Source organism: Daphnia pulicaria, chromosome 11 (assembly GCF_021234035.1).
Source record: "Daphnia pulicaria isolate SC F1-1A chromosome 11, SC_F0-13Bv2, whole genome shotgun sequence".
Classification (NCBI taxonomy): Eukaryota; Metazoa; Arthropoda; class Branchiopoda; order Diplostraca; family Daphniidae; genus Daphnia; species Daphnia pulicaria.
In genome coordinates, this window is record NC_060923.1 from 3,701,104 (window position 1) to 3,714,584 (window position 13,481).

The window sequence follows — 13,481 nt, forward strand, 5'->3', positions numbered from 1 at the left end:
TTAACAAATTCATTCAATTGTATAACATTATTCGCCAGGTAAAGAGACACCTCAATTATAACGATATTTACACACGTCAAGATTATATAAGACTGAGATTCAAATGCAGACACGCAATCCAAATATTTGTGCGATTAGATGTAACAGTTAGTAGGAACGATAATGAAAATCAAATCGATAATCATCACTATTCAAAAGATTTCTTATTGATGCTCACAAGATCCTTGTCATCATCCAATTCGTCGTAATAATCTGCGTCGACCAATAGCGAATCAGTTCCATTGATGTTCGCATTTGAGGCGTAGTTGTAATTATTAATGGCGGATTGACTCGGACATTCGCTCGTTTGCTCAAAGTCGATGCGGAAGCCTGGTCCGTGATCGCTGGCGTTAAAGTGCCTTGGCGCTCCGGTATGGAAGATCATCATGTGCACACTCTTGGACATGCGAGCTGAATGCAAATTAAAACCAATTTAGTATTTGAAAAATTTAGATTATCAAAAATTTCATACCCATGACTATTCTGTGACGGAAATCACCGCGTCTTTCGCTAAATTTAGATCCGCAATATCGATCGTGGGTATCACTGGATAAACTTCTTTCTTCCGACTGGGTGGTGCCCGGAATCCACAAGTAGTCACGAGGACAAGCTTTCTTTCCGACGCCAGCTCTTTAATTGGGAAAATTGTGATACCAGGAAAATGAAGATAATTACGTGGCCTGGATAGAATGTCAATTAAACAAATTAAAATCTTTATACCGATTGGCAGGAACGCTACGAGATTTGGCTTTATAGATGCCGAAATCTCCTTCGGTACTAGATAGAGCCAGCGTGCAAGAATTGTCGATGGATTTGACACAGATCCTGTAGTTTTGATTGTTCCAATACTGACCACCGTCAAAGTTGAAGCTCTTAATAACACCAGTACGGCTGTTGAAATACTGGAAACATCCGGTGGGAGCTAGAGAAACAATTACATATTTACGTTGCTATTTTTTAACATATTATTTATTATTGGTTGATACCTTTGTTTGGACTGGGCAAATCACAATTGATCTGATTGACTATCATCGAGTAGCGATAAGGAAATCCAGCCGCTTTGGTATTGATTTTAAAATCTACATGGCGAAGATTATGGGTGTTTTCCGATTGAGCCAGTTCCACGTAAACTTGTGAAATAAATAAAAAATAATTCAGTTAAATTTAAATTTGAAATTACTTGTTAGTTTTTCAACTCACAATGCTGGTCTGAGTTATAACCACACAACTTGTTTTCAACGACAGGTGATTTGAGTCGGCCCGTAGTCGACTCGGAGACGGTCAAATATTGATGTAAACAATTTCCTTTTCTAGGAAGCAACATTCTACTTTCGCGAAATTCCACTCTTATCTGATCAAAATATTAAATGTGTTTAGCGGGAAATTATCTGGGGCACGCTTACTCATCTAATTACCTGACAGACGTGATGCGAATTCACTAGAAGACGAAAGTCACAGTTGCCGGATTCATCATCCGCATTCGGATAGTTGGGATTGGTGATAACCAGTTCGTCGGAAGAAGACTGATTTCCACAAGAAAATCCTGTTTATAGCACAGAGAGAAAGGAATTAGGCAATGTTATTTGTCATATTTACAAAAGTTTTGTTTTGAATCACTTACGCGGGAGTGAAGGAGGCAGATCGTCGTTAGTATTTCCGTTAAACGAGGAAATAGGCGAGGTATTAACCGCACGAATCAAAGAGGACGAGTTCCTGCTGGTTAGTAATAGACCGGGGGATTCAATCAGCTGACTGAAGGAAGGAAAAGCCCACGAAGAATTCCCCGTTCTAATTGCGTTTTGATTGTTAGTCCTGACGGGAGAATCTAAAGATCGTCGACGATTGAGTTCTTCCTCGTGTTCCAGGGAATCGGGATACGGACTGGCCATGATGACGTGAACAGTCGCTGTGACGGGAAGGGGTTCCGGCAAAATATTCTTTTTGGTCTGCCGGACGTCCGACTGTGACGAAGAGTTATTGCTGGCGGATGAGCGTGCGTTGAAGAATGGCGAATTGTTTCCGGACATTAAAGCGGAAGTGTGGGCCAGAATCAGCGACGCTAGACCCGTATTCTTTTTAGGAGCCGGTTTGCTGGTGACGATTTTAGGAGCCTCAACTTCCGGTTTCAAAGTGAACATTTGAATGGAAGAAGCGGAAGGAAATTTGTCGGTAGACGAATCCGGGGACGATTTACGTGGCGGATAGGAAGGAGTGAGTTGCTGCTGGACCAGGGACGGATTCCTGGACGGGATGATGAGTGTGTGCGACGACAATGTTGCCTTGTTGATGGCCGGGTCGTAGTGCGCAGGGGATTGTATAACTTTCTCTGGTAAAACTGTAGTGGAAGGCGAAGGAGTTGAGTAGGTCGACGACATTGGAGCAGGTTCCATTAGCTGGGAAGAAACGATCGACCAATCGTTGATGGACTGAACCGGCTCCGAATGATGCAACACCCACGGAAAATAGGATTCGGTGGACGTGGTTGTAGTAGTAGAAGAGGTGGTGCTCGTAGACGTCAAAGGGGCGGCAGAAGTGAATTGGTAGGAGCTGGTTGTCGAACTCGAAGTTGGAGAAGGAGACGTAAAAGTCGAATTAGATGGTAATGAAGAAGATGTCGCAGACGAAGAAGAGGTAATAGGAGGCAATAAATGGGTTAGCAACAGGTTCTCCAAGGTTTTGAGTAGCGGTGGCGTCATTTGCTCCTCTGTGGAACTGGTAGGCATGGCCGTCACGTTACTCACGTGAACTGCAACAGCCGAACCCGTCAAGTCTACAGCGTCGTCGATGGGTTCAACGCTATTTACGGCTGGTTTGTCATCGTCCACTTTCCGGAATACAAAATTCAACGATTCCAAATGATGCGGAACAGCGTCTGTGCTGTCATTGTGGATGGTAATGATTTCTTCCGTCAATAGAGAGGAATTCGAGGGAACAAACGATACCGTTTGAAATTCAATCGTCGTGTCCGTGTTTATCGATTGAGGGGTTGTTGAATATTGTTGTTCTGATAATGGTAGCTCATCTTCATCGGCTATTACGATGGTGGTGCGGACAATGAGACGATCCGGCTTCGTTCCAGCGATCCGGCCAAAGCCGGGAAAATAGTTTTCAATGCCTGATAAATCAGTCCAACCAGATTGATTGAGACCGGCCGACTGGAACCGCTTGAAAACGATGGTCCCGTTATTGGCAAATGAGTCCGTCGCGGCGTAACACGTCGAATCGTCGACCCGGACCACCAGCGACCAGCTGTTGTTGAATCGATGAGGCAGCGCGGTCGGCTGTGGGGTGGTGCGGATCGAGTCGTCTTCAGATTGGACAAACCCGTCACGGTTTGCGGCTTCAGTTGCATCCGGTAACTGAGACTGCTGGCTGCTGCTGGTAGGTAAGATGGTCGAAGAACCTTTTTCTTCTTCCGTCCGGCTGCTGCTAATGTCCGTTACCAGAACCGAGTCGTCGTTCTCCAGCCGATGAAAGGATTCAGAATGATTCCCGGAATCATGGACGTTCCAGCTGAGCGGAGCCGTAGATGTTGTCGTAGTTGGCTGAGTTGTTGCTACTAGCTCAGTGGTAGACCGAGAAGGTAATAACTTGTTTAGCGCATCCCATTTCTGCGGTCGGCGCGTTTTCATCATTTCCCACAGACCAAACGTTACAGGGGATTCCGGCCGGGAGTAGTGCCCGTTTCCGCTCAGGTTGCCCTCCATCTCCTCTTCTGACTGCTGAGAACTCCGATAGCGCACCATTCCTTTCTCGACGGTGAAGAGGCCGCCGTATTTTCTGGCTGACTCCACGTGCCGCTGCTGATCACCATCGACGACCGGTTCCGCTTCGCCAATCATCACCAAATGGCTGGCGTTGTGCGGAGGCCAGGCATTAAAAGAAGAAGAAGACGTCCGGCTCGATGGTGGTGACTCTTCTTTACGGATGGGAATGGCTTCCGTTCGACGGCCCAGGAAGTTTGGCGTCCAGCTGGGTCGTGGCGGCAGGAGGGCCAACATTTGCTCCACGGGCGATCTGATGCGGCTGATGATGGTAAACGAAGGCTCGTAAGATCTGCCACGCTCTTCTTTAGAGATGATTCTCGTCGTCTCGGCCACTTTGGATGAAGGGGTTCTCGACGACGACAGCAACTGGCGGGTGGCAACTTCAGATGCGTGGACTTGACGGAAGACGTGCCAGAGACTTCCGGGACCTTCCTGACCCGACGGATCATGTGGTACGCCGATAAATCCTTAAAAAGAAGACAAATAATACACATGTAAATAAGGGAGATCAAATTGAACTAGAAAACAATTTCATCTGAGCTCTTGATATTTCACACCGTAAAATTCTAGCCATCATTTTCATCCCTCGCTTCTGGGCTGAATCACTTCCGTTATTAATTTTAAAAAGTTTCGGAGCTATAGTCATTAGACACCCAACAAGCCGAGAACACTCGGGGAAAGATAAGAAAAAAGGAGCGGGTCATAAATAGAAATGCCATCGAGAAAGAGAAAGCTTTTTTCTTTTTAAATGGTGGGAACTGAACCAGAACAGAGGATGTGTGTTGTACCGAAAAATTACAATCAACAAGGGAATATTCTAATTGACCAACGAATATTTTGTTTCGTTTAAAAAAGATTTAAAATTGAACTTACCGACAGGATTAGTCTGAACAAGCGACAGCAAGCAAATAATTAATGTTGGAATTAAAGTAGGATCCATGATGATGAACTAATGTCCTTTTACAAGCCAGGACAACAATCACCCGAATCAAGTACCAACAACAAACTGAACGCTAAAGCAAGCTATGCGGTCTTTTAAAAGGCAATCTTTGCAAGGAGGAGTCTTCGTGAGCTCGATCGGTGAACGAGTGATCTTATGATCACACCGGCTTCTTGTACAAACCTGAGGTTTCCTCTCCCATGCGCCTCGACAGCCGGGCAGGCAACGCCAATCGGAAGGGAAAAAACAAAACAACAACAACAACCAAAGTGGTGAATAACCTGCTGGTGAAACGAGCGAAAGTGAAAAGAAACGGCTCTCACCAAACAACACAAGAAGAAAAAACACAGGAAGAAGAGGAAGAGAAAACGACGTGTCGGATAAAAGGAGGAAAAAAAAAGTCGGAAGAAGAGCGGGTGCTTGACTCCTTAAAAGTTGAAGTAAATGGTTGGGCTTCGTTCATTCACAAACACATTTGCAGCTGTTTTTTTCTTTCTTCCTTTTCTTTTCTCTAGAAAATTTTTATTCTCCGAGTTGAGTAACCAAGCATACAGTTCCGACGGTCATCCCAGCAGAATCGCCCTACAGCGACATTAAGAAAAACCCTCCCGCTGAGTTTACGGCTGTGAGAACCAATCATTTAATACATTAAAATAATGATAACACGGCGCCGAGAGAGCGGTCAAAAGAAAATTACAAAAGGGAGAGTGTCCGGGAACTTTCTCAAAGGTGTGGAATTTTATAAATTATAAGAAAAAAAAAAAAAAAATAAAAAAAAAGGAAAAAGTGCGATGAAAGTGAACTTAGTCATCATCCAGGTAATTGATGGATTTTGACTTTGATTTTTTCTTTTGTTGTTGCTTGATTGTTCGTTTTTTCTCCAGCTCGGCGAGGTCCGAATCCAAGTTGGCAGCAAACGATAGATGGACGTTTACGGGATTCAGTTCCACTTCTGGACGCAAATACTGGCTTAATTCCGCATCTGGCAAATCCTTTTCACTTAATTCAGGCGCATCCAAGATCGCTTCTTCTTCCGCGGTTAGTTCTTCCGATAAAAAAATAAAATGAAATCATTAAAACCAAGAGTTCAATAACACTTTTCATTTACAGTCCATTAGAGCGTAGGAAAAAAGCAAAAAAGACAATGTCAATAAAAAGAATAAGGAAAAACAAATCAAACCTCTTGGTATAATGGGTGCGATGATGGGTTCATTAAGCCTCTTCATCTCTTCTTCCTGGTTCAGCGCGTCTGTAGTCATACCTTGGAATAGAAATATCTGTTCTAGGTACTTGGGTACATCATTCTTGCATTTCCTAGTTTTCACAGTCCAAGTCATGTGTTTGAATAGCTGCAGCAATTCTTTTGAGATTAAAGTCACACTCCTTGTTATGTGTCGGGCAGTTTGGTCGTCGATGCCAAGGTTGGTAAGAGTTAAATATTTTTGGAAATCACTTTTCTCTTTGGGTTCCCTGAGCTCCGTGAAAGGCACTTGACTGTTATAACGCTTGTCATAATAATGACACGATTGCCACGCCAGGAAACCTGCAGCGATTGTGAGGATGCGACGGTCGAAACTTTGCTTGGTCCGCCGCTCGAAAATTTTAACAATCTTATTCGTGATATTGTAGACCCGTTCAGTTATTTCCACGGACGTCATGAAAGGGTCCTGGACTTTTAAGTTGGGTAGAACTGAACGGGCATGCTTGTTAATCTCTGGGATTGTGCATGTACTACTTCCAGATTCCAATGTTGTTGATTCGTCTGAGGGTTGAGGCGGTGCGGGCAACTTCTCTCTGCGGTATTTGTCTACTCTTTTCACAGCTACGCCAAGTAAAGACATGGTGACTGGAGGTGTTACATTCAGGACAGGCAAAATTTGTTTAATGGAGATTGGCTGCTCCCTTCGGTAGACAGAAATGAAGACAGCAGCTGCCACTGAAGTAAGATTGCGCCATGCTTTCAGATGTTTAAAAATGTCCAGCATTTCCTTTTCTAAACGACCAGCATTAAATTTCATGCATAGTGTTTCGATTACACCTTTCCCAGCTTTCCTTCCCTAGAAGATTATGGTTTGATATACACTGATAGTTGGAACAAGGAATCAACATGATTGGTTTACATACCTCAGAGATGCTTGCTCTATTGTATTTCACGCCTGGTGTTTTGGCTCCTTCTCCATCTTCATGGACATATGTCGTACCTCCATCATATGTTTCTGTGAAGTCAAAACCATCATCCTCAGCGTCGTACATTTGCTGTGTAGTCCCACATTCTTGGCACTGAAGAAATACCTAGATTTCCCATAAAAAGCTGTAGTCACAATTCAAATAACAAAAACAGTATAGTAAGAGTACAAAACATTACATACCTCATCACTTGTCATACGATTCGGGAACATAGACCCACCACATTCACATTCAACACCATTGTTTTCTTCCATTTCTGGATATTATCAAAACGTTTGAAGAACTTCCGCGATGAAACAAAATCAAATAAACAATTAACCTTTTTTTTTAAATACTGAATGTTTCAAGCAGACGACAACCATACGAAAAGTAAACGTAAGCAAAGTTGCCGCCTTGGTATCCTACAACCTGCGCGAAAAAATGATAAAAATTGCAAACTCAAAAGAAATCTGTACAGAGAGCGTGTATTATCATGAAACGAATTAAACCAACATTATAAAAAGAAAAGTGTAAACTACAGACAACAGCAACACATTCAAGTCAATGTTCAATCAGCCGCCTACTAGTCGTAGATTGGCGATTTGGGTAACGTTGCACAGTGGCGAAAATTGTGACGGTCGTTCAGATGAAGCAGTCGCTATGTCGATCCTGATGGCCTGAGTGAGAACAAGTCCAAAGAGAAAAACGCCTACGACTATGATGGCGCAAGCAAAAAGGCACGAAACAAGATTCTTCCGGCGGATCATAGACGGATCTTGCCTCAGTGTAACTTGCAGCAAGCAAATTCCTGAGATAAAAGAATAATAAATGAGCATTATTCTCCTCTTCGTTGCTTGTTCTGTTTAATTTCGAATTAAAAAAAAAATCAATTTGTTTACCCGGAAAGACGAAGATAAACACAGCAGCAAGACTACCTAAAATTTGGATAACTTGACCAATGTCTGGTATTAATACGGCTAGCATCAGACTGCAAGTGAACCATGTGATGGCAATAAGAATACGCCCCCATTTTTCTCTATGCTGGCCAGTAACAACCGACGAAGCCGACCCACAGTCATGTGCCACGCTCATCAGCGCTTCCCTGTTAGATACAATCAAAGATAACAATGTTATTTAAAATTTGTTGAAAGAAAAATATTTCTGTAGGAAATCTATACCTCCCACAAAATGCAAGAATAGGATAGGTGGCGCAGCTCTTTGCGGCCAATGCAACAATAGCGATGAGGACGTGGGGCTGGGATGCGTCATATGCTTGGAGGATATCGCTGGGCACATTGCTACCGAAAGTCAGATAGCCGAACGTTGCTGCAACCGTGTATGCTATGAAACAAATAAAAATCGCAGAGGACATGCACACGGAGAAACGCTTCACTGTTCTTTCTTTCATGCACGAGTAGATGGGCACCGCAGATACATGGCACTAAACGTTCAGCATTTCAGAATAAAACCAATCATTTAGTGGGCCCAATGGGCATACGACATAAAATTAATTAACGGTATACCTGGTAACCAAAACAAATGACCGGAACTACGAGAAAGACGTCCGTCCAACTATCGGGGCTTTCTTTGATCAACCCAGGGACGTAACCTCCTTCGAAATATTCGTACGCAATGAGACCAACAACGTACACAATTGATAAAACTCCGACGGGGCTAACGTATTTAAGAAAATCGATTCTCAGCGAGAAGCAGAGTGGAAGAATGAAAATTATGGAAGAAGCTGGAATCAAAAATTCTCTTTGCATGTACCTAAAGCATTTAAGACAAATAAATAAGGATGTTTCAAATCAAATATTTCCACACAATTTCAAAAAATTTAACTGACCAATAACTGCAGAAATTTGGTCCATACAAAGAAGCCAATGCTCTATCAAATTGGTCTCCAATAATGATAAGGAAAGTTATGCAAGTGCCAAAAGAGTAAAGGGCTACACAAAAGGAACCAATATTTTGGCCAATCTTGCCACTTGCTCCATGGAGTGCTGCCTGTAATTTTGATCAAACATAAGTAAATGACTATTATACTATCTGGCACATGATATGACTTTAATTTTTACCTGCACAGTCTCTGCACCATTTACATCAGAACACTTTGCCAGAATAAGTAGTGAGGCTATCACAAAAACAACAAGGATTGCTTGCACAACAAGAGCAACTTCAATACCCCCTGCCTGATCAAATGCTTTAGGAAAATTCAATAACCCAGCTCCAAGTGCAGCATTCACAATCAGGAAGACAGTCCCAAGATTGCTGGTACCTACTGTATTAAATTCATCATTTACCAAAGTTTGGCAGCCAAATTTACAAAAAATTAACTCACCTCTTGAAGCACTTCCAAGAGCACTGGTTCGTCTGAGAGTGGTTACATCAGATGCGGGATTGGTAAGAGGCACTAGGTCATTGCTATTTTCGAGATTAAACGAAGGAACGATTAGCCCTGATTGCTGGTAAGTTTCGGCATCTTCGATCACGCTGGCCATGACAAAATGGAATTAAGGACAACAATGAACTACTAGAACAGACTTAAGAGAGTTGACATTCAGAGTGGTCGAAATAAAAACTCATTATAGTGTGTAATTCAATGAGGAGCAAAACGCTCCAACGCCTCTTCAAGACAATACTGTCAATGGTTTTTTGTTTATCAATCTAAAGGGTTTATTCATCCCTCGATTTTAATGACTACTTTATTTTTCCATTCGTAGATGGCGCGAAGGGTAGGTAAATTTTACCCTGCCCCCCTTCCCTTACGTCAATTCGCCAATTTATTACATATAAAATTACATCACTAACGATTCTCATATTTTAGGAAATTTTAACTTCTCACAATTTTATTTAAATTTGTTAAAATCGTTTAACAGATTTACTGATGTTTTGAAATATCTCTGCACTTTTAATCGCCAGATGGCCATGGGGCATGGGCGGCGTCTCAGAGCGTTGAGCTGACGAACGAGTGAAAGACTGTGACGAAACTGTGTGTTTAAAGAAAGCATTTCTTTTTTTAGGCGTAAGATTTGTGTTATATTTACTATTAATGTCAGAACTGTTAGTCCAGCCCAGCAGTTTTTGGAAAAAGTGTCTTTTAAATGCTATGTGTGTTACCTCAAAACACTTTAACGATCGACTAAGGTACAAACAAGAACGTTGTTGCTATGATGTTTTCCCGCTACGCCGATAGTTGAGTATTGATTTTCACCCTTTTAGACAAGCGCGCTTCCCCCTTTTGAATGACACAAAACTCTAGCACAGGAGTGTTCCTGATGTGGTTACACCATGGAATCACTAAATGATGGTGTTACAATGGGTTTGTTCACTTCGAAACCAGCAGTAGCAGACATTGATAATGTGGTAGTTAAGCGTTCAAATAAAGAAGAACCAGTGAAAGAAACAGAATTTAAAATGGAAGAAAAAGCTGTGGCTGATCCGGTGCCTCCTGCCCTAGTGTCGCCCTTAACTGCATTGCAAGACTTAACTCGTGAATATCAAGAAATAGATCCTGTTTCTTCAAAGTCTACTAGTCTCTCGGAAGTTGAAGAGGGGCAAATCCTGGAATCTTCCTCTGATGCTTCTGATTTGACTAAAGAAGTTATAAAGAACGAGAGCAACATTAATAAGAGACCAAATTCTGTGCTCTCTGATGCTGATGATGCTGGAATGGTTTCTGCCAAAAAACCTAAAAAGAAGATCTCGTTTTCGTCTGTGACGGCTTACTACTTCCCCAGAGCGCAAGGTTTCACGTGTATCCCGTCTCAGGGAGGTTCAACATTGGGTATGGCTCTCAAGCACAGCCATGAAGAAAGCTTCACACTCTCCGAACATGCGAATTATCAAAGACGAAACCACCGAAGGTATGTTTTCAAACATCAAGTTTACAATTTTTTAAAAATAATGTATGATCCTAATTATTCTGTAATGTTTTGACCAGGTTGTTGCTTCAACTTCGTAAAAGGAGAAAGAATCGTAGCGCCACAAAAGCCAGCGAAGAAGACGCAGCAGCAGCAGCAGCAACAACAACAGCTTTGGAGGCCACCAACGATACGGCAGAGGTTTTGGCTGGAAAAAGTAGTCCAGAAGCCAAAGAGAAGAATGAAGTGAAGGAATCGGAAAGCGACGACAGTGATGTAGATGGACAGCAAATAAGCGACATATCTGATTCAGAGCTAGAAGTGGACAACTATTACTTTTTACAGGTAAGAAGAAGACAAAAATCATTCTTTATGCAAATATAGAACAAAAAAGAAAATAATCCGTTATCGTTGAATTTTTAATATAGCCTGTTCCAACAAGACAACGACGAGCTTTACTCCGAGAATCAGGGATAGGGAAGATTGAAACGTCAGAGAAAGACGATTGCCGCCAAATCCGCGTCTCTCGAGAATCTTGTGGATGTTCATGTCAAGTAAGTTGCATTCAAATCCCATTCTTAGGTCAGATTTGATTATTGATTATGTCTCATGTTAATTCAATAGGGATACTGCGATCCGGAATCCTGCTCCTGCGCTCAATCGGGCATCCAATGCCAGGTCGATAGGCTTAACTTTCCATGCGGTTGTTCACGGGATGCATGTGGTAATCCATCAGGACGCATAGAATTCAACCCGGTGCGAGTTCGAACCCATTTCATACATACTTTAATGCGAATGGAGTTGGAAAATACTCAGGAGCCCAACAAAGGCCTACAACCTGTTCATCATAATCAACAGATTCAGCAGCACCAATTACTTCAAAGCATCGAAGAGCTTCCTGCAGCCGAAATAGACATCGGGGTGGTTAACGCGCTAGCACCGCCGGAATCGCACTACAACTGGGACAGCGTCATGCAGTTGGCTCCTTCTCAAGATCAGCATCAACAGGCGCTACAGCATCACACCAGTTACCCTGTAGCTGATCCAATGTCCGAAAATGGGTGGTTTTGTCATTATTCTAACGACGTAAGCAACAGTTACTCACTTTATTCTGGACCCAGTGCAGCTGGCAGCGCGGAAGTCTTCGCATACGATCAACATCCTTACGATGCACTGGGATACCATTCTACAGACGTCGCAGGCGAGAACTCCCAGCAGCATTACACTGAACTGGTAGATAGTAGCAGCAGCTCTGGCTATACCGGTGGTGGCGTCAGTGGTAGCGCAAGTGAATTTTACAGCGAATATAGTCAGAGCTATCAATCTTTTGATCCACAATCTTTCAGCTATCACCACACGACTAGCGACGCATATAGTACCGCTGATGAGATTTATAACTATTCAGAAGACGGTTCGGGCTTTGCACTCGGCGGTGTTAGCTCCAATACTGTTTACGGAAGTGCTTCGAACGGCAACGCAGTTCTCGATTCCGTCAATGGAGTGCCCAAGACCGAATCATCCAACAGTAGCTCCGAGGAAGATATTTTAGACATGGGCAGCTCTCTGGCCACCATTGTTAAAGAAACTATGGTGTCTGTCTGATTTGCCACTTTGTCGAGAAAAACGTATTAGATTAATGGTTTTCGATGCACAGTATGAGCCGCTTGCAATAATACCCAGTTCGTGCACTGTGGTGTGTATTGAAGTAACGTAATTTTTTCCCGTTTTTGACCGTTGATTTGCCAAAATAGCGACTGACTGCGTACATGCCATCTTGCAACTTCTCTTTAGCCCATTTTGTTACGTAAGTCTCAACGGACGTCGGGCTCGTCATTTAGATAATTACTTTGTAACTTTTCCTTCCGTTTTAAATTCTTAATCCGAATAGGTGCCCAACCAAATTAAATTTTAGGCTGTTCTTCCCCGTTTTTTTTTTATTGTTGTCCGACTTGTTGTCTGTTACTGTTTCGACTTTCCGGGCCGACTTTATAAAAAAAATTAGCCAAAAAAAAAAAAATAATAATAAATTTTAGCATGAAAAGATAGAATCCATTATACAACACCAGGTCGTCACCACCGATCGGTTTCGTTCCGAACAGGGTTGTGAAGTCTTAAATTTAGGATTTTCAGTTTTCAGACCACTTTTTTCTTTTGGGTCGTCTTATCTCTGAATGTGCTAGTGAATTTTTTGAAGCCACAGTATTATCTTATTGTGTTGACGACTGCCTGACTGAGGAACAATTACAAACAAAACCGATCCCAATCTTTACTCTCACCGAGGGAGTTCGTATCGCTTGTACTGTATCCGTAATGTACTGTACTCCCCCTTCTCACCTCATCTTCTAATTGGTCTCGAGAAAAATTTTCAACTTCAAAGATGCAATGAATTTATACAAAATGAAACTGTGACTTTTTGACAGAATGCAACTAACAAAGCGCATTAGAGCTCCTATTAATGAATTCGATTCCGATGTGCTCTGTACCTTGGACGCTTGTCAGTTTCTTTCTTGTTCTTGTATCGAGAAAGAAACAGCAATGCGCAAAATATCGTCAATACAGTTTGTTTTCTTGTCAAATTATTGTACGCAATTGATTTCAATATGTTACGTCAAATTGTGTATTGAAATTCCAACAGAACCGGTTCTAGTAAATACTCACAGGATTCTCTTTGTACTTCCGGTTGATGCCTATTTTGGTTAAGGCAGT

General features: G+C 42.4%; 5 protein-coding genes across 6 annotated transcripts in view; 2 read left to right on the forward strand and 3 right to left on the reverse strand.

Annotated features, from left to right (window-relative positions):
* The window catches only part of LOC124315275 (cytochrome P450 3A2-like), a 317,765-nt gene that overhangs the window by 260,213 nt on the left and 44,071 nt on the right, over window positions 1-13,481 (forward strand). The window lies entirely within an intron of this gene.
* Window positions 2-5,052, reverse strand: LOC124315115 (serine-rich adhesin for platelets-like). Its single transcript, XM_046780541.1, has 8 exons — window positions 4,680-5,052; window positions 1,661-4,273; window positions 1,455-1,582; window positions 1,240-1,390; window positions 1,026-1,169; window positions 760-961; window positions 512-669; window positions 2-450 (listed from the first exon to the last, which is right to left on the reverse strand). Exons 1-8 carry the CDS (start codon window positions 4,744-4,746, stop codon window positions 188-190), a joined length of 3,726 nt encoding a protein of 1,241 aa, XP_046636497.1. The 5' UTR covers window positions 4,747-5,052; the 3' UTR covers window positions 2-187.
* Window positions 5,101-7,273, reverse strand: LOC124315330. The gene is made up of 4 exons (XM_046780946.1): window positions 7,116-7,273; window positions 6,871-7,038; window positions 5,927-6,803; window positions 5,101-5,791 (listed from the first exon to the last, which is right to left on the reverse strand). Exons 1-4 carry the CDS (start codon window positions 7,185-7,187, stop codon window positions 5,550-5,552), a joined length of 1,359 nt encoding a protein of 452 aa, XP_046636902.1. The 5' UTR covers window positions 7,188-7,273; the 3' UTR covers window positions 5,101-5,549.
* On the reverse strand, window positions 7,382-9,606 carry LOC124315293 (putative sodium-coupled neutral amino acid transporter 7). Of its 2 annotated transcripts, none has more exons than XM_046780870.1 (7): window positions 9,254-9,606; window positions 8,991-9,190; window positions 8,759-8,919; window positions 8,436-8,682; window positions 8,091-8,353; window positions 7,812-8,014; window positions 7,382-7,720 (listed from the first exon to the last, which is right to left on the reverse strand). In XM_046780870.1, exons 1-7 carry the CDS (start codon window positions 9,411-9,413, stop codon window positions 7,485-7,487), a joined length of 1,470 nt encoding a protein of 489 aa, XP_046636826.1. In that variant the 5' UTR covers window positions 9,414-9,606; the 3' UTR covers window positions 7,382-7,484. The 2 variants fall into 2 exon arrangements, with proteins under 2 accessions (XP_046636826.1, XP_046636825.1); XM_046780869.1 differs by having other exon boundaries at window positions 8,991-9,193.
* On the forward strand, window positions 9,839-12,778 carry LOC124315193 (cysteine/serine-rich nuclear protein 3-like). Its single transcript, XM_046780691.1, has 5 exons — window positions 9,839-10,059; window positions 10,135-10,778; window positions 10,856-11,120; window positions 11,204-11,329; window positions 11,400-12,778. Exons 2-5 carry the CDS (start codon window positions 10,204-10,206, stop codon window positions 12,375-12,377), a joined length of 1,944 nt encoding a protein of 647 aa, XP_046636647.1. The 5' UTR covers window positions 9,839-10,059; window positions 10,135-10,203; the 3' UTR covers window positions 12,378-12,778.